The sequence below is a fragment of the Mytilus edulis genome, chromosome 9, assembly GCF_963676685.1.
Source record: "Mytilus edulis chromosome 9, xbMytEdul2.2, whole genome shotgun sequence".
NCBI classification, from domain to species: Eukaryota; Metazoa; Mollusca; class Bivalvia; order Mytilida; family Mytilidae; genus Mytilus; species Mytilus edulis.
The window spans coordinates 19,733,369-19,752,117 of record NC_092352.1 but is presented as its reverse complement, the minus strand read 5'-3'; the positions used below and the strand labels follow the sequence as shown (position 1 = coordinate 19,752,117).

General features: G+C 30.7%; 1 protein-coding gene across 1 annotated transcript; it reads right to left on the bottom strand.

Moving 5' to 3' along the window:
- Positions 1-5,313: 5,313 nt before the first annotated feature.
- Positions 5,314-18,505, bottom strand: LOC139487782 (multidrug resistance-associated protein 1-like). The gene is made up of 27 exons (XM_071272861.1): positions 18,343-18,505; positions 17,944-18,066; positions 17,629-17,757; positions 17,348-17,409; positions 16,879-17,010; positions 16,530-16,700; positions 16,100-16,277; positions 15,651-15,905; positions 15,417-15,482; positions 15,069-15,206; positions 14,766-14,912; positions 14,245-14,329; positions 13,399-13,465; positions 12,990-13,116; positions 12,646-12,822; positions 12,226-12,393; positions 11,691-12,014; positions 10,908-11,127; positions 10,424-10,734; positions 9,575-9,774; positions 9,259-9,385; positions 8,718-8,819; positions 8,343-8,489; positions 7,883-8,041; positions 7,403-7,569; positions 6,885-7,079; positions 5,314-6,044 (listed from the first exon to the last, which is right to left on the bottom strand). Exons 1-27 carry the CDS (start codon positions 18,424-18,426, stop codon positions 5,921-5,923), a joined length of 4,185 nt encoding a protein of 1,394 aa, XP_071128962.1. The 5' UTR covers positions 18,427-18,505; the 3' UTR covers positions 5,314-5,920.
- Positions 18,506-18,749: the final 244 nt, after the last annotated feature.

Here is an 18,749-nt window from a genome sequence, read left to right as displayed (position 1 = left end):
ATGACCGCTCCATATGAGAGTTATTTCCCCTTATGCATCTGATATAAGTGATATGAATTTCTATCTTATAAATCATAAGTGATAGAGACCTAGGATCTTTTGATTTGAGGTCCTTGGTCCCAAAAAATGAAAATTAGGTCAAGGTCAAAGGTCAAGGTCATATTCTAATATTTGAATTTGGCTTATTTTCTCTTATATCCAAAGACTGTATAAGATATCAACAAATTATTTTTACTAAATTGTTAGTTGCGACATGTCGTAAGATGTAAATTTTGATTGCAAGCGTACGTTGAATGTAAAAGGGAGTTTTCTCCCCTCTTGTATTTAAAAATACGCGTTTGGTGATTATAACTCATTAACTAAATATAATTAAGACCTATGGTCTTTTGAATTGAGGTCCTTGGTTTATGACCTTGAAATTGATCTCAAGGTCATAGCTTAATTTGACGTTCTAGATTTTGACCTTTGCTTTTATTCTATATGTATACATGATAAAGATATACAACTTTTAGAAAAAGGTATCAAACCATTTAACCTTGAAAAACCAACCGGAAGTGACCTTTTGTAAACCGGAAGTAGCTATTTTTTTGTACTTTATTAATATAAAAGTATATAGAACCAGATATTTTTGGAATCAGTGTCAAGTAAATATTCAAATATAATCGGAAGTAACATTTTTCAAACCGGAAGTAACAAATTATCTCCCTTATTTAAAAAAAATGTATGGAAACAATATATTTTTGGAATCAGCTTACTAGGAGCTATCATTTGACGATTGAAATGACATTTTAAACTTAGTTTCACAACTTTTCATATCAAAATACATTGTTTTGATGGAAAGACCTTCAATTGTTCTCTGAACAATTGGTTTTTAATTCTTTTTATATTTCTTTCGGATTTGTGTATAACTTTTACATTCAAATATAAACTTGTGTTCATCTTTAATAGATCTAGTGTTTTAGTGTGTACATGATATATGAATTTTATCAACATTACTATAGTATATGCATGTTCTATGCTAAATTAAATTATGAGCTGATAAACGATATTGTTTTTGTATGGTGTTTATATATATAGTTTACAGATCTATCTAAATATAGTTAAACTTCTCAAAAACACAGATGCTTCAGAAATAAATGCACAAAGCATTAATTCTTTGTTTCCCTTGCAATAAAAAAATATTTGTAAAAATTGTCAGTTCGGCTTAACTAATCACAATTAAATTCATATCGAAACAGAGATGGCTAGATCTATTATTCTTTTTAATGCAACTTCTTTCAAAACAAATAAAGAAACGCCTGTGAAAAATACGCGTTTCCAAATTCACGCTACCTTCAACCGTTACTTAAGGTAGATTCATGGTATACCGCCATCTTGGATTGTGATATCACAGTACAAACTCTGTCTAGTTATTTGCCCAAATCTTCCAATTTGGAACCAGATTTGCAATTTAAAAGTCAGACTGTATATTTATATAAAGAAAAGAAAAGGTGATTTATTGTGTTTTCCAAAATATTTAAACAAATATCTTTTTTTTGTTTGTTTATAGAATAATTTTTTCAAATGAGCCATTTAAGGGGAGATGACTCTTTCAGTAAAAAAATATACTGAACTAATAGGATTTTTTTAAAAATTTTTACTTATAGCAAGAAAACAATTTCAGTGACACCACTTCTATCTTTATTTTCTAAAAACATACAATAAAACCTATCTTCTCACAATTTATTTCAAAATTCAATCCCATTGTGTTTTTTTTATGCACACAATTATGTTTTTTCATTAACAATATAACCAAATTTAGGCAATTTTCAACGACTCATAACTTGAAAAATAGCACGGTGACCCATACTTTTTATTATATTTTAGAAAAAAGCATAGTAAAATCTTCATTTTGGCAAATTAAAAGTGAATTCTGTCTCAAAAAGTCTATACTTATGATCTTCCTTAAATAAGGATCATTAAGTCTACACAGCTACTTTTGCATAGGTACTATTTCTGTACTAAAAATATGTGGTACTGGAAATTTACTTTCAAAATTTAGTACTATTTCTTTACTTTAAAATTATTGTAATATTTAGGTACTTTTATTTTACAGTACTTGATTTGTACTAAATATTTTGGTACAGAAATAATACAATATTCCATGTTTGAAAATCATAATTTTCAGAGATTTGAAATAGAAAAACTTTCAAAATGCTGAAAATGTAACGGTAGTAACCGAAAATCTGTAGTACCTAAATTTCCAGTACAAATTAAGTACTGTAAAATACAGGTACCTAAATATTACAATAATTTTAAAGTAAAGAAATAGTACTAAATATTAAAAGTAAATTTTCAGTACTACATGTTTTTAGCACAGAAATAGTACCTATGCAAAAGTAGCCGTGTAGGTTAATATTGTGCCAATTTATATTGTTCGTTTACATGGTCAATATTTCGCCATCTTGAATTATATGATACATATAGCTAAGAAATCAATAAGTTAAGATAATCCTTTAATATTAGAAGCTTTATGTATTAATCTTTAAAGCTATATTTACGTAAAAGTTTCTTCATCTAATACATTGGCATCATGTGTTATCATCTTACTTCCGTTTAACCTCCAAAACCATTGGGGTCTTGAATTTATTCTCCTGTTGTTTACATCCATAATATTAGTTCTCTCTCCAATCACATTGTTTACTTGACACCAGTCTTTATATGCTAATGGATAATACCTCTGTGAAGGATGGAGTGTTGATCTATCACAAGCTTTCACTATATCCGGCATAAGATCTGTGCCGTATTTGTCCCCACGGTATAATTGAAGACGAATTAAGCTAGACACTGTTGGTTTATTAGCCCTTTCTATGTGTATTCTTTGTTCTTCAAATGAATGTTCTTTCGGAACCAATCTTATTTCCGGTTTTTTCTTCGTTTCAGAGCTACGTTTCTCTTTCTGGAACTTCTCCATCATTTCCCTTCTCTTTCTTTTCTCAATAATATGTCGTATTTCATCGTAAGAAACACGAGGCATACTTAATCTATTAGCTGTTTCTGTCGCCTTCTCACATGACACTGTACCGAAAACAGATGGCTTCAAGTTTCTTTCTGTATTTGTTGATTTCACAATGTATTCACTACCTTTAATTAACAAAATTCTTTCCTTTTTATTCACTTGAGGTAATATTCGTTGTTTTCGACTCATATTGTCATGCACAAGATCTAAACTATGTTACTATTTAAAAAGTGTTGTAAGTAACACCAAAACGAAATACAGTTGGTGTATCATTAGATAGATAATTGTCTAATTATTCCAAGGTTGCAATGATTTGATTTATATTTCAATATACAATACATATACTTTGATACTCTATATTGATAATTGAGGTTTAATGTGGTCATGTCTTTTTAAAATATTATTTAAAACTATTGTACAATACAATATTGTATAGTGGAAATATTTGAACCCAGTATTTATTTCCGACGCGTTAAGTTTAAAATGTCAAATTAGAATCGGTAGTTAGATATTTACGTAAAGGATATTTCCTTGCCACTAGACTACTTGTTTTATGTGCCTTGTGTAAGATAAGGTAAAGATACTATAAATGGCTCATTACAGTTATATTTTTTTTTATATCTTATACTTTTTTCTTATTGACAATGGAAACTATTGCAATTGACGGAACGGAATACCATGTTTGGGATCAATAGTTCACATGTGAAATAAATCCTTTATCATCCGGCACTCCTATGTCGTATATCTAAAGGTCAACAGAAACCCTAATAATTCCCTCTGCGCGAATCCGAGATTATTTATTGTTCGGTCAATACTATTCAAATTCTTAAATCAGTTAATTTTATAGTATTTTTCGGAACTGTTTTGTCTTATCCATGATTGTTGTGATGATTACATGTATCAGCCTCTTTTGACGTTTGAATCCAAAGTAAAAAGATCATAATTTGAAAGCTCTTCGTTTTATTTACAATAAATACACTTGTCCCCCAAACCTCAGTCAGGTATATTACATTCGTCAAAGAATAAAAGTGTGACGTCCAAAAAAAAAGGGTTAAAGTGATTTATCTGTTGATTTTGTTTGTGATAAAAACTACTTTCAGTGACTTTGTCTTAATCATTGCGACATGCAGGATGCCGGAATACCCAAAGAAAACAACCAACATGATGCAGGAAAATGGGTAGTCGTTATAAAGTAAGAAGTTGTGGTACGATAGCATATTACAAAACTATACAATGAATTTCAAATGGCGTGGATGTAATCAACTATATGTCACCATACAGACTTCGGCAATGAATAAAACCAACCCTTAGCTGTACGGCATGTTTTGTCAATGATATCGGAGTCGAACATATCTTTCCACAAGCGTGGTTTGATCTCAAAACCTCTGCTTAAATAGGTTAATGATCAGTGTAGTTGAATTACACCTTTAACAAAAACTCATACGGTGGTTCTATGAATAGGAACGACTGAAATTGACACTACACAAGTTTTAGATACTAAGGTTCCAACTCAATCAGGCAAAGTTGACATGTTATTTTTATGTCACAGTCTCTTACGGTCAAATGGCTTTCAAATGTTTCTTCCTGTTTATACATCTCTAACTTTCAAATGTATAGGTTTTAACGTTTTTGGTGAAGGTCCATCCACTCATCCACTCACTTGAGACATATTCAATGTTGAACAAGGTTCTTTGACCTATAATGGTTTACTTGTTACTAATTGTGACTTTGATGGCAAGTTGTATCATTGAACTCATATCGCATCTTCTTATATATATTGTGAATGTTTTGGCAAAATATTCTAGCTGAGACTACTATAATGTCATCGTTGTCTCACACGATAAATGTCACACTGCTGAAACAATAGAATCTACATTATACTAGTGCTTGCAGACATTAAAAGGTACTTGAGACACATTTCTATATATTTTTTTTTAAATAGTCAATCCTTACTTTGCTATGAAGCAATATACCTGCATCATCTGCGTATGTTGAATGTTCATTGTTCACATTGTTTCTCATCGATATCTTCAAGGAAACACAATCAATATAATTAAATATGCTCCAAACTACAAAAAGGTTTCGGGTGCCATTATGACTTTGTCGATAGCTATTCGGAACATACTTTTCAAAAACTGTAAAATTATAGAGACTGTTAATGTTACTCTCTCTCTCTACACCGATTCATCTCCTAAATTTGGGAAGGGAATGATCTAAGATGCCATACCATTTTACTACTGCTACCTTTTGAAAAGGGCAAGTGAACAGTTTGATAATTAGAGGCAAACATAATTCAACAAAATTAAAACAAACCATCTATCTTCACATGTTTATTAAAACAAACTAATTTCAAAATGTAAAAATTCATAAAAACAGATTCAACAATGAAAATAACAATAAGGTAGGTACCCGACAAAATGCCAGCTAGAAATATTGAGATAAAGTATAACAAATAAAAATAACAAATGTTAAAAAAAGAAATATTGCAAAAAAAATGAAATGTAAGTTATACATTGAAATAAAAAAAAAAAGGATAATCTATATTGCACTAGAGAATAATTGAACTCCAAATTCTAAATAGAAAAGATCTCATGGACATATTCAGAATGAAACTGTACGATATAAATGAAGTAGTTATTATTAGAATCAATGATTATGAAAAAGATGATTAATATGTGTGAATAATTTTAATTCTCCTTATGGAACGTTTCATCTATTGCAATAATGGCAAGAAAAAGCATTAGCATACAGGAATGTTTCCTTATTTAATTACTGTTCTCCTTTCCTTGTCTTGGTTGGAAAGAGATACGTGATCAGATGGTCCCTTTCTCTCTCAAGTGAAATACTCTGTTCATGATTATCTCCAACAAAATATGTTCTCTTTAGTCAAGTCACAAAGTATGTTTTAATCGATGTGTATCTTTATTCGTTGATTTTAACCAATCCTGCATCTTTAGCCATTCCATAAAACATACTTTCACAGTTATCTAATAGGTGTGATGGTGTGTCAAATTCACTTATATTTCCAGCATCAAGGACCATTATTCTGAAGGGGAAAAATGATATAGTTATGATTATGATTATAAAGATATCATCTCTCATGTGACTTATATTTCTCGAAACTTCAGATTCAATAATTACCCCTTTAAAACTTTGCCATTTTTTTCAACAATAAATTGAATAATACACCTCATGTATCCTTGAAAGATTATTCCGGTCCTTCATAAACAAATAACGAGATGTGGTATGTTTGCTTTTGAGACAACTATCCATCATACTAGTAGTCTAAATTACTATAAAAAAGAAGATGTGGTATGATTGCCAATGAGACAACTATCCACAAGAGACATAAATGACACAGACATTAACAACTATAGGTCACCGTACGGCCGTGTATTTAATATAATGCAAGAGACCAAATCAGCAAAACCTAAATCGTAAAGTCAACAATGATAGGCCCCAACATGTAATAAGATATCGTTTGACTGTGTGGAATATATAAACATGTAGCCACGTCCAGTGGAAAATTTCTCGAACAAGATGGGTTTCCCGCTTACTGCATGCTAAATGTCTAATGGTCATTATGGGACATCAGTGTACCAGGGTAGTATCTATGTCCCTAGATGTTTTTAAATAACCGTCCAAATATTGACACCAGTCAATCTTTCATGCAGAAAAAATCTATAATTTAATTGCTAATTCGTTCTCATACTTAATATGCATGCACTGTTTGCTACTGTATATTAATCAAGCAATCTGGTTTATTAAATCAAATTTTCGTAGTTTTCAGTAACAACGATAATGTTTCCTTTGTATCACGTATTGAGTTAGATGAATAATTACAATCTGTTAACACGTATTGTGCTCATCAACTATCAATGTTTACCTTGTGTAGTCCATGATTGTGTTGAGTCTGTGTGCTATTGTAAGGATTGTACAATCTGAAAACTCTGTTCTAATAGTATTCTGTATTAAATCGTCTGTTTCTAAATCTACAGCTGCTGTAGCCTCGTCTAACACCAGTATTTTAGTCTTCCTCAACAGCGCTCTGGCAAGGCACATAAGCTGTCTTTGTCCAACACTGAAAACAAATTCGAATTTAGTTTCACGATCTTATTTTTTTTTGAAAATAATTGAATTAGAAAGAAGTTATTTCATATTGTTTTTATATATATGGTTTTCCTGTTTCGTTAGTGCATATGATACTGTTAATGAACAGCTAATCAGTTAGTCATTAAAACATTCATTATCTATCTGACTTTTCTAACTTTCATTTAACCCTACTGTAAATATCGTATTCAATTATGATTTTAACCTTTTATAATGTCTATGAAAATGTGATGTACCATTTATTCAAAATACATATTCAAACAAAACGTTATTGTACTGCGTTAGAATAATTACCTAAAATTTTCTCCTCCTTCAGAACACTTGAAGTCTAATCCTTCGTCCAAACCATCAACAAATTTCTTTAGATGAGCATGTTCTAAAGCCTTCCATATCTCTTTGTTACTGTACTCCTCAAATGGATCTAAATTCATTCTCATGGTCCCGGAAAACAAGACAGGATCCTACAGGAAAATTGTATTTTATTTGAATGAAAAATATTATTGCATAAAACATTAACAGGTTAATACAACTTTAATAAAATTGAGAATGGAAATGGGGAATGTGTCAAAGAGACAACAACCCGACCAAATAAAAAACAACAGCAGAGGGTCATTTCTAGTTTGTAAAATAACTGTAACTCATTTTTTCTTCTTTAAAAGGTGGAAGGATCTTTTAAGCCGCGTTTTCTAACATTCTACATTCATTTGAATCTATTTACTGTCAACAAGTTTATTTTACATAACCAAATTGTACAAAGAAGGTTTGAATATGTACCTGTGGTATAATAGTAATTTTAGATCTCAAATCATGAAGACCGATAGTTGATATATCAGTTCCATCAATGATTATCTTCCCTTTAGCTTTTTCAAGTATTCTAAACAAAGCCATGGTTAAAGATGACTTCCCGGCACCAGTTCTGCCAACTATACCAATCTATAAAAAGATAGCAATACATAAGCATCATATAATATTTGTTAATTTTCTGGTATAATATTGTATATAAATTATGAAAAGAATCTCCATCATAAAACAAAATCATTTAGTTATTGACTAGATACATATTGATGGACACCTGTATATTTGTAAAGGCATTACGTTAAGGCGAATTAAATATATGTTGTTTTCTTTTCTTTTTTTTTTATTTGTTTTCGGGCAGCTGTCTCAATGATGTATTTTCAAAGTCGCAAATCAACCATTTGCAAAGCAAAAACTAAAGTGAATAGGGACATATTACCTTTTCATTTGGTTGTATTTTACATGTGATTCCCTTCAGCACCAAGTCTAGGCCTTCCCTATATCTTACGCCATAATCTTGGAATTCTATGCATCCTATCTCTGGCCAGCTTGAACTAGGTTGCTTTTCTGGAATTTCCCATGCAGCCTATAATTATTGTAAAAGAACTAATTAATTTGTTTCTTCATTTGAAGGGATTTTTAAGTGCAAGCCACCAACTGATACGAATAAAATTTTTAAAAACAACTTTGAGAATACTAGCTTACTGGTATCTATTTCATGAATATTAATTTTTAATTTTTAATTTATAGTTTATCTAACTAATTTTAAAAAAAGTATGTAAAGACATAGATCTATGAAGGTTAAAATATATACCTCAGTTGGAGTTTCTGTATATTCCTGGATCTTTTCGATCGATACTGTGTTATTTTCTAAATCAGATATTACTCGTACAACCCATTGCAAACATCCGGTTATCTGAAACAAAATTATATATTTCAAAGAAAAAATATAAATATTGATTTTATGCATTTGATCGTATTTAGTTTTAAATGTTCCTTTGGTATTATATACGGCTCTTTTGAACAATGTTTTATCAATTGTCAAAAATCCTTTGCTACAGATTACTCTTCTGCACTTTTTATCCATGTCTTGCACTGGAAATCACCTTGTATTCCATTGCGATGTGGAGAAGCTAATATCAGGTAGAAAATACTTTATTGAATGTCAAAATTTAAAATCAAAATTCACCGAGGACATAATACGAGTGTGAACACACGTTTACAAATTAAAATTTCAGATAATGCAGCTATTGAAAATCTACTGCATAAAACTTATCCTTTTAACTTAACATAAGAAATTGTATATAACGAACTATTCAAAAGATATATAAGAATCTGTCTTAAATACAACCTACCTCTAAAGCATATGTAATAACAAGTCCTACTATTCCTGCAAACAGTGTAGCTTTTTCAAGCACAGCAAATATACACACAAACAATAAAATAAGTGCTCCCATAAACTGAAGTCGAATCGATAGCCATCTGTAAAAAGTGAAGTAATATATAAAAAATATGTTTGTAGTTGACTGGTCACAAGAAGTCAATTTATCTTTTGTTTAATAATTTCCTCTACCATTTCCTTAAGAGTTTTGATGGTTGTTGGTTTTTGTTTATATAAATATAGAGTTTCAAACACAATTTAAATATAAAAAAAGGTTATTAGATCCTTACCGGCTTACAACTCCTGCGGAATTTTGAGCTGTTTTATGTGCATCAATACGTTCTGCTGATTCATCAATAAATCTTCCTTGTTGATTGTAAGCTCTGATTGTTGATGTTCCAGAAATAGTTTCAGCAAATTGGGAGTAAATAGGAGAATTTGCCGATGTCTCAAAACGTCTCAGCTGTGTCGAAGTTACTGTATAGAATCTCTACAAAATTATAAACAAAATAAACATGATAATTAATATCTTATAGTGTGTCTGTTTATATTGTAATGTTACACCTCTACATCAAGTTAGGATGATATCTTATAGTGTGTCTGTTTATATTGTAATGTTAAACCTCTACATCAAGTTAGGATGATGGTTGGCGCGTGTTAAAACGTTTAAACCCGTTGGATTTGTGTTCACCTGTCCTAAGTCCGGAACATATTGTTCAGTGGCTGTCGTTTTTTTGTGAGGTTCATATGTGGTTCTCGTTTTTCGTTGTTTTTTTATATAGATTAGATCGTTGGTTTTCCTGTTTGAATGGGTTTTACCCTAGTCCTTTTTTGTGCCCTTGATATTTTGCTGTTCGGTGTGAGCCACGGCTCTGTGTTAAAGGCCGTACTTTTACCTGTAATTGTTTACTTTTCTGAATTGTGAATTGGATGGAGAGTTGTCTCATTGCCACTCATACCACATCTTCTTATATCTATACATAAATTGAATTCAACCGGCTCCTTTTGCAGTGAAAATTAAAATGGAAGACCAGAATGCTGAATTAAAGTAAACCTTACAATTTGTCCCCACCAAAACGTTTGAAATATTTAAAGCGACATCTATCAAGGATTAAAAAAAGTAGTTAATGATAATTTACCTGAAGTATGAAGTAAAGGATCGTTATTGGCAAAAGAACGCAGAGAAACTGTGGTGTTCCAAAACATATTATCACGGAATTACAGATGACTACAGCAGCGCTGATAATACAGTCTTTGAATTGGTAGATGATTTCGTTATCTATTCTGGCAACGTCATTGGAAAAGCGATTCACTATTCTGCCTACTGGTGTTGTGTCGAAAAAGGTCATTGGTGAACGTAGAATGTTTCTTAGAAGATTTTTATGAAGTTTTCTTGATGCATTCATTCTTGCAGTACTGACACCATATCCAACTAGTAGTAAAACAAAACCTAAAGAAAAAGTCACAAATCTATGTTAAAGCCGAATTTAATGTTAATTTTTTTACAACTAACCAATTGAAACGTTAATATTCAAAAAATATTTATCCAGAATAAGGAATTCTGAAAAAGAGCTCCGAAAAAAGGAGTATAGGTTTTGGAAAAATAAATGAAACTATTATTACCTTGTAATGCTCCGATTCCAGCATAGACACCAAGACGCATATTTCTCTGTGTTGTATCAACAGTCCCATTGATATGAGTTGTGTTGTCACTCGTCCATTGGCTAATCCACACATCAGAAGACCGACTTAGTATTTCAAATGCTATATTGAATATAACGATAAAAACACTAAGTGGAACACCAATGGCACTCATGTAGAACGACATCACTGCACTTCTAGCCTAAAAATCGTTAAAAAAATTATATATATTTGCTTTCGTTAGTTTATGGATATCACATTGATTGCATACAAAACTTATTTCCATATTTAATTCCAACCGGAAACAAAACAAATTAACTGGTATTTTCTAGATAAAAGAGGGAGGGACAAGATACCAAAAAAGGACATCTCTTTGTTAAGGAGTTATAAAAGATCATTTACAGCAAATAAGTTTGTTTTCCGTTCATTTTTTATAAAAATAAGGCCGTGCGTTTTCTCGTTTGAATTGTTTTACATTGTCATTTCGGGGCATTTTATAGCCTACTATGCGGTATGGTCTTTGCTCATTGTTGAAGGCCGTACGGTTACCTATAATTGTTAATTTCTGTGTCATTTTGGCCTCTTGTGAAGAGTTGTATCATTGGCAATCATACCACATCTTCTTTTTATAAGTAATTGATATACTATTATATTCATACTATCATTTTGGAATATGTGCATTATCAATACAACCAATATTTATATGTTAATGATTCGTTGTATGCATTTACATCACAATAAAACCAAATATTTAAATTGTATTACCTTTCCTGATTCATTGGATTCATCATCAATTATTTTATCAACGGTTTTATTATCTGTTTCTTTAATGTCATCTTTTGTTTTCACAGTCTTGGAATTTTCATCTTTTGTTTCAGATAAACCAGAAATCTCGTTCCTCTCTGATAGTGTTTCTTCCTTGTCACTTCCTTTGTTAATCATATAATTGTCAAGAAATTCGGCAAATGCTCCTTTATGGTCAATTAATTCTTTAAAGGTTCCCATTTCTCCGATTTTACCATCTACCATTGTGATTATCATGTCTGTTTTGGGTAAAAAGCTAACACCATTTGTTACCAAAATTCTTGTCTGAAAATCGAAACAAAAGTAAATTAAACCAATACTAATTTTAAGACTTCGCTTGATGTGAATACACTATTTCCCTATTGCTTTGATGTTATTTGTCTAAGGTCTATGGAAACTTTGATATTTTTACAACACTAAAGACATCTAGGTTCTAATCGTTATTTATCTTAATCGGAAAATAAAGGAAAGCTTAAAGGAGTTAATGTCAAAGTACCTTCTTTCCTAGTTTTCCTTTCTTGTCAAGTACTTCATCAAATATATGTTTGCCAACGTGAGCATCTACAGCACTAAGGGGATCATCAAGTAGATAAATATCTGCATCCTGATACAATGCCCGGGCTAAACTTACTCTCTGCTTTTGTCCACCACTAAGATTAATGCCCTAAAGAATAGAAAAAAATACAAATTATATAATATAGATATAATACATATACAAATTTGATAAATACTTATTTCAATATCTAAGATATTTAATTCTTTTTTATATATCAATGTCCTTAAAAGTTTTGTCTTTTACTAATATTGCAGTTTATAGTTTTTCCAGTCTTATTTAGAAACATACTTGGGTTTCATTGAAAATTGCTCAATAGCTTTTAAATGTCAACAATTACAATATAAAGGAATTTACACGAACCTTTTCACCTATTTCTGTCTGATCACCACCAGACAACACATCCAAATCAGTACGAAGTGCTGTTGCATTGATGATATCGTTGTATTCACGTTTATCCATGCCTTTTCCAAACAAAATATTATTCTGTAGTGATGCATTTCTAATCCAGGCTTGTTGAGAAACATAGGCCACTGAACCCTATAAAAAGAATATAAGTGTAATAATGCATCAAGGTAAATATTCCAAGAACGAAGAATTAATATACAATCTTTGAGAAAGAAAACAAAAGTGATTCTAGAATAAATCTTATAAGATGAATTTTAAAAGTTGACGGACTTTGAAATAGATATTTAAATGTATCTAACCTTAAGATTGACCTTTCCAGACATAGATTCCATTTCTCCTAAGATAGCTGACAGCATGGAAGACTTTCCTGAACCAACAGATCCAACGATAGCAACAAATGATCCTTCTGGTATGTGGACATTGATGCTAAAAATCAAAATACATTGACATTATAATGTACAAACTAAACTAGCTAGTACAAGTATAGTAACTAAAGTGAAAATATAAAAGCTGTTTCTTGTAAGAAAAGCAAGGCTTATGTATGTGTTTTTATCAGATGTTTATAACACAGTGGTCGGTAAAATAAAATATCGTAATAAAATTGTTTTTAGTTGTTTAGTTGATCATGACGGGTATTAACTATACTGTTAAGCAACAAATATCAATACCTTCATTAATTTGCAATCTGATTTACTATTAACTACTTACTCTTTCAACATAAAATCATCTTCTTTATTCCATGCAAATGTTCCACTGTCAACTGTGACTGCATTTTCTACAGAAGAAAATATAACATTTATTAATTAATGTAAAAGACTAAGTGTTTTTGATCGAAATATTCCAATATAGTGTATTAATTATATTTATTTTGTCATATATTGAAATTCACCAACAAAATATATCTGTTTTTGCAAGATGAAAATTCCATTGATATAAACGAAAATGTGTGGGAAGTTCAACATGGTGTAAGTTAAAAAAGGGACGAAAGATACCAAAGGGACAGTCAAACTCAATGGTGTAGGTTAAAAGAGGGACGAAAGATACCAAAGGGACAGTCAAACTCAATGGTGTAGGTTAAAAGAGGGACGAAAGATACCAAAGGGACAGTCAAACTCAATGGTGTAGGTTAAAAGAGGGACGAAAGATACCAAAGGGACAGTCAAACTGAGTGGTGTAGGTTAAAAGAGGGACGAAAGATACCAAAGGGACAGTCAAACTCAATGGTGTAGGTTAAAAGAGGGACGAAAGATACCAAAGGGACAGTCAAACTCAATGGTGTAGGTTAAAAGAGGGACGAAAGATACCAAAGGGACAGTCAAACTCAATGGTGTAGGTTAAAAGAGGGACGAAAGATACCAAAGGGACAGTCAAACTCAATGGTGTAGGTTAAAAGAGGGACGAAAGATACCAAAGGGACAGTCAAACTCAATGGTATAGGTTAAAAGAGGCATCGATGGCTGAAATTGGAAATGAAATTAAATCTTTAAATCTACTTTCATACATACAATATACATTTCAAGGGAATTAAAATTTCATATTTCATAATGATCTTACTGTTGTCATGGTTTCTTGTCACAGCTTCTTCATTTAGTTCTTCTTTGTTCAAAAATGTTTGGATTCTTTTCAAAGCAACATTGGCCTAAAATTGATAACGTTCCATGCTTAAAATTTTATTTACTAGGATTCTCAGTATCTTAATCTTTAGAGTATCAGAACTGTATACTCTAGAACTTTTAAAAGGCATTTAAAGCAATTGTAATTTTGAATTATCAAAACTTAAAATAAATCATCCGTGCTTTTAAAAACATTGCAGTCCCTTTGTTTTTATGTACCATCCAAAAGGAAATAGTCTATGTCATCATAAATTACGAAATACCATTTTTATTTGTTACAGTAGATTCACGCTATGTTTATCTTAAGTGAAATAACAAGCTCAGTGTTTTGTATAATAACAATTTTAAAATTAGATTTTCATAGCTATAGTTAATCTGTTGGGTTTTTAATCTGATAAACAATATTTTATTTTCATGCTCTATATTTTCAAATATTTTGTGAATTGATTATAAAATAATTACCTGGACGTAGTGATTTACGATGTGAGGCAATGCATTTAAATTCCAGCTAAGCATTCCAAATAAAGACATCGCCACAAAAGCTTTTTCAGCAGTCAGCACATTCTCAGGGTCGATCAAAACATACATGGCAAATGTCCCCAATGAAACCTAATAAAATGCAGAAAAACAAATTAATTCAAAGATCATCTGCTATACTGTTATTAGAAATTACTTTCAACACTAATCTTAAAACACTGACAAACATTTCTAATTATCTTTTAACCTCTTTTTCATTTTTCTTTCGAATTTAACTTGAAAGCTTACCAAAAATGGCGTCAAACACCATGCCAAATGCATACAAGTACCAACAAGTGCTTGGTTTCTGATGACACCCATTTCTTTGTCACGTATCGTTGATATTTGTTTCTCAAAAGAATCCTCCCAGGCATATAGTTTCAATACCTACAAGAAAAATCTGAGCAATTAACAACAATGATTAGTGTAGACAGTCGCACTTTTGTTATACTATGGTTAGTTTAATAGGAACATTTTTTTTAATCGATTCAAGCTTTATTTAAACCCTTTTATTTTTTTATAATATAAAACATCATATATCTTATATTGTATTTCCATAACGTAAGTCGAATGCATGCCGAAATGAAAAAAACTCACCTTAATACCATTCAAAACTTCATTCATCATTTTAACTCTGTTGTCTTTCAAATCCATAACCTCTAACTGAAAAAGATTTAATATGATTCTAAATTATTAATTTATTCATTCAGATATTATGATTTTAATTTGTCTTTGTAATTTTTCCAAATTGAATTAGCACCTTATTGGAAATTTATTTAACTTGAACTTATATCATGGGATAAAATACATTGTTGAAACTATTTAACTTACATGCAAATCTTTTCCTTTTTTAACCAAATACGAGTTGAATGGAATGAGAACAACTACGATTCCAAGTCCAATGAATGCCGATACGCCAAGTGTCTGCCAAAGTAAGAACAACGTGGCACAGAACATAAACGGTATAGTCCAGAGGAAATTTATATTATGGAAACAAGTAGAAATTCTACCAGCATCAACAGACAGCAGATTGGCTATTTCTCCTGATGTTGAAGACTTCTTTGCTGAGTTGGAAAGTCTAAGGGTCTGAAATAAAAAATGAATATAAGCATATTTTTGCAATTTGAAATTCATCTAACAAATAATGATTTATTACTTTCACTTAAAACCGTTCCCATATGATTATTACTCTTAATATTGATCAGTCCCTTGGATATTTATCAATTTTTTAGAAGAATACGACTTTACTCCCAATTTGACAAAAGATATAGTGAATTTACCTTTTTGTATATGACTGATGAAATTGCTATCCACATACGCCTTTCACCGCTACAATTTTTTAGTCCCTGTTGAGTTTCAAAAATGGTTCTGCCAATGGTGAGTCCAAACATCAATATAGCGTACATGTATCCTTTCCACATGGCATTTTTGTGATCTTCAGTAAACTGAATTAATAATCTGCAAAATGCAAAAAAAAAATTAAAATAAAGATTAGTTGATTGAACGTTAGTTGCCACCGTATATGAAATGTAAACAAATATATTGCTTTATAAACTTGTACAGAAATGCATATCACTGATATGAGAAAATACACATTATAGCTAATTACAGCTACTGAAAAGATTCACCGTTGATTCAAAGTAACAAGTTTCAGAGGAAATTAATATAAAAGTAATTAGGATATATGTTTCGTCCATCTTTCATACATACCTAAGGACAAAAGGTGTGAGCAATCCAAAAATGCTTGATAGTAAATTCAACATAGCAGCACCTAGTACATATGGTCCAAACGCCGTTAATAAACATTTAACAAGTCGTGGCTGTTGTTTTAATTCTTCATTGCCTTTGCCTGCCTTCTTTGTTGTTGAAACAACACAACTTCTGCAAATTTAAGATAGAAATATATTTATGGGATTACCAAATGTAATGCATCAGAACTGCCTATTAAATAAAACTTTTATAGCTTCATAACAATTTATATTTTAAGAACTGATGCGAAAAATAGATACTAATTTTCAAACTGGTAATTTCTCAAAGAGATACAGGATAAACAACGTACCTTTTGATATAATCAACTTCCTGATTCCAGTATTTCTCAAATCTTGGTACAACACATGCTGACGTCTCCTCTTCATTCAATGGAAATAAATCTTTTTTGTCTAATTTTTGTCTGTATCCTTTAATGACAAGTCTGTTGGTAAAACAAATGTTTGATTAATTACATCTCGAAATATAAACTACATGAATATACAGCATTTGTACAATGCGACAACATTAAATAATATGATTACATATTGCTTTGTTTTTTACCATATAGATTCTAACTCACAAGCCTACGAAAAAAGGCTTCCCACCCGAACACTATATGCCAATTATGAGTAAAAAAGTACGTGCTCTTATAATTGTTGAATATTTTGACAAAACCACAAAAATAATCAAAACGCATCAATTCATTTTTCTGAACTTCTGATATATTTTAAATAATTTTATGTACTTCCAACAAGTCAATTTAGTTTTAATATACTTACTTTGTGCAATATCCAAAAGTAAGCTTGGAAAATAAAGATTGACTGCTCACTGATGTCGATTCCTATAAAATGAATAAATAAAATACTTCAAAATACTTATTGTAAACGATATTGCATAATTGTTACATAAATTAAGAAATATATAATAGATTGAATTGTGAATTTTGTTCGTTTTTTTGCGAGATTTTTCAAGAATGAAAATAAAGGAATTCAAAAAGAATATGAATACTTGGCATGGAAAGTTTTAAAATATCTATGCAGAAGATCTATTTTCAGCTTACCTCTTCTAATTTGGATTTCTGTTCTTTCGTTGTCAAACGATGAAGGTATGTTTGCGTCAGTATCGTTAGTACCAATAGCACATACAATGCAAATAAAATGCAATGCATAGTTCCATTTGTGACGTATTTCTGAAAATACAATTTTATATTAAAATCATTCACATATTTTTATCCTAATTTCTAATTTGACCAAAACTTAAGTATTCTTCTGATCTAGAATATATTGTTATAAGTTATGATTAAAAATGAGCCCGTGCTTTATTTGGCAAATCGTTTTTTAGAAAACTGTCACATTGTGAAATATTATCAACCTACCATCTCGATTTTAACAATAACTGATGTAAAGGTTCCAATAACGGCGCCATTTTCTCCAAACATGTCCTGGATGTTCTTCATCAGGTAACATGTTGTTAGAAGAGCGATCAGTCCTGTGAGTATCTGAAAACGGAATAAAATAATAAGTCACTTAAACATATGTGAATATTTTATCTGTTTCAACGTTTCTTAAAGATACGATTTTTATTGGCCTATTTCTCTTTACGCATATTTCAATAATTGTTTTTATGCAATTGAATTCAAACAACTTGAATAGATCACACTGGAAAACCGTCAAGGAAGAGTCGAAAAATTGTTGAATAATAAAATAAGATAAAAACATGTACAGATAGTTATACTAGAGTTTTGCTTGACTTTAATTACAAAACAAAGACTTACAATTCTAAAATTGACTAATCTTTTAGAACATTTTTGGTCCTTCGTTCTACTTGTAATCTGGAAAAAGCATAAAGGAACACCCATCAACAGAATTACCAACGTGTTCCATTGGCATGTCGTCTTTTGTAAATTCTCTCTCAGTTCTGTATGCGTCGTATTTATATTCTCCTGTAACGCCTGAATAATAAATGCATATTTTTAATGGATAAACACGATATAATGAGTAAAAGATGTGCATTATGTAGGGAAAAAACGCAAATTGTAGCACCTCAAAGCAGTTTTAATTCATGGATTAATTTCAATGTCAAACAATTGTTCAGATGTAAGCAGTAGTATATCATAAGCCAAATTTGAATAAAACATCAAAAACACAAGAGCTTTAACGAAAGGAAATTTAAAAAGATAGA

Bases quoted from the DNA above. Each gene is read 5' to 3' on its own strand.
- LOC139487782 (XM_071272861.1), bottom strand. From the start codon at position 18,426: ATGGGTGTTCCTTTATGCTTTTTCCAGATTACAAGTAGAACGAAGGAC. The intron at 16,278-16,529 runs GTATGTATGAAA...TGCATTTTGCAG, and splicing joins CTCACACCTTTTGTCCTTAG to ATTATTAATTCAGTTTACTG. The intron at 9,386-9,574 runs GTAAGGATCTAA...CACTTTTTACAG, and splicing joins TCCGCAGGAGTTGTAAGCCG to ATGGCTATCGATTCGACTTC.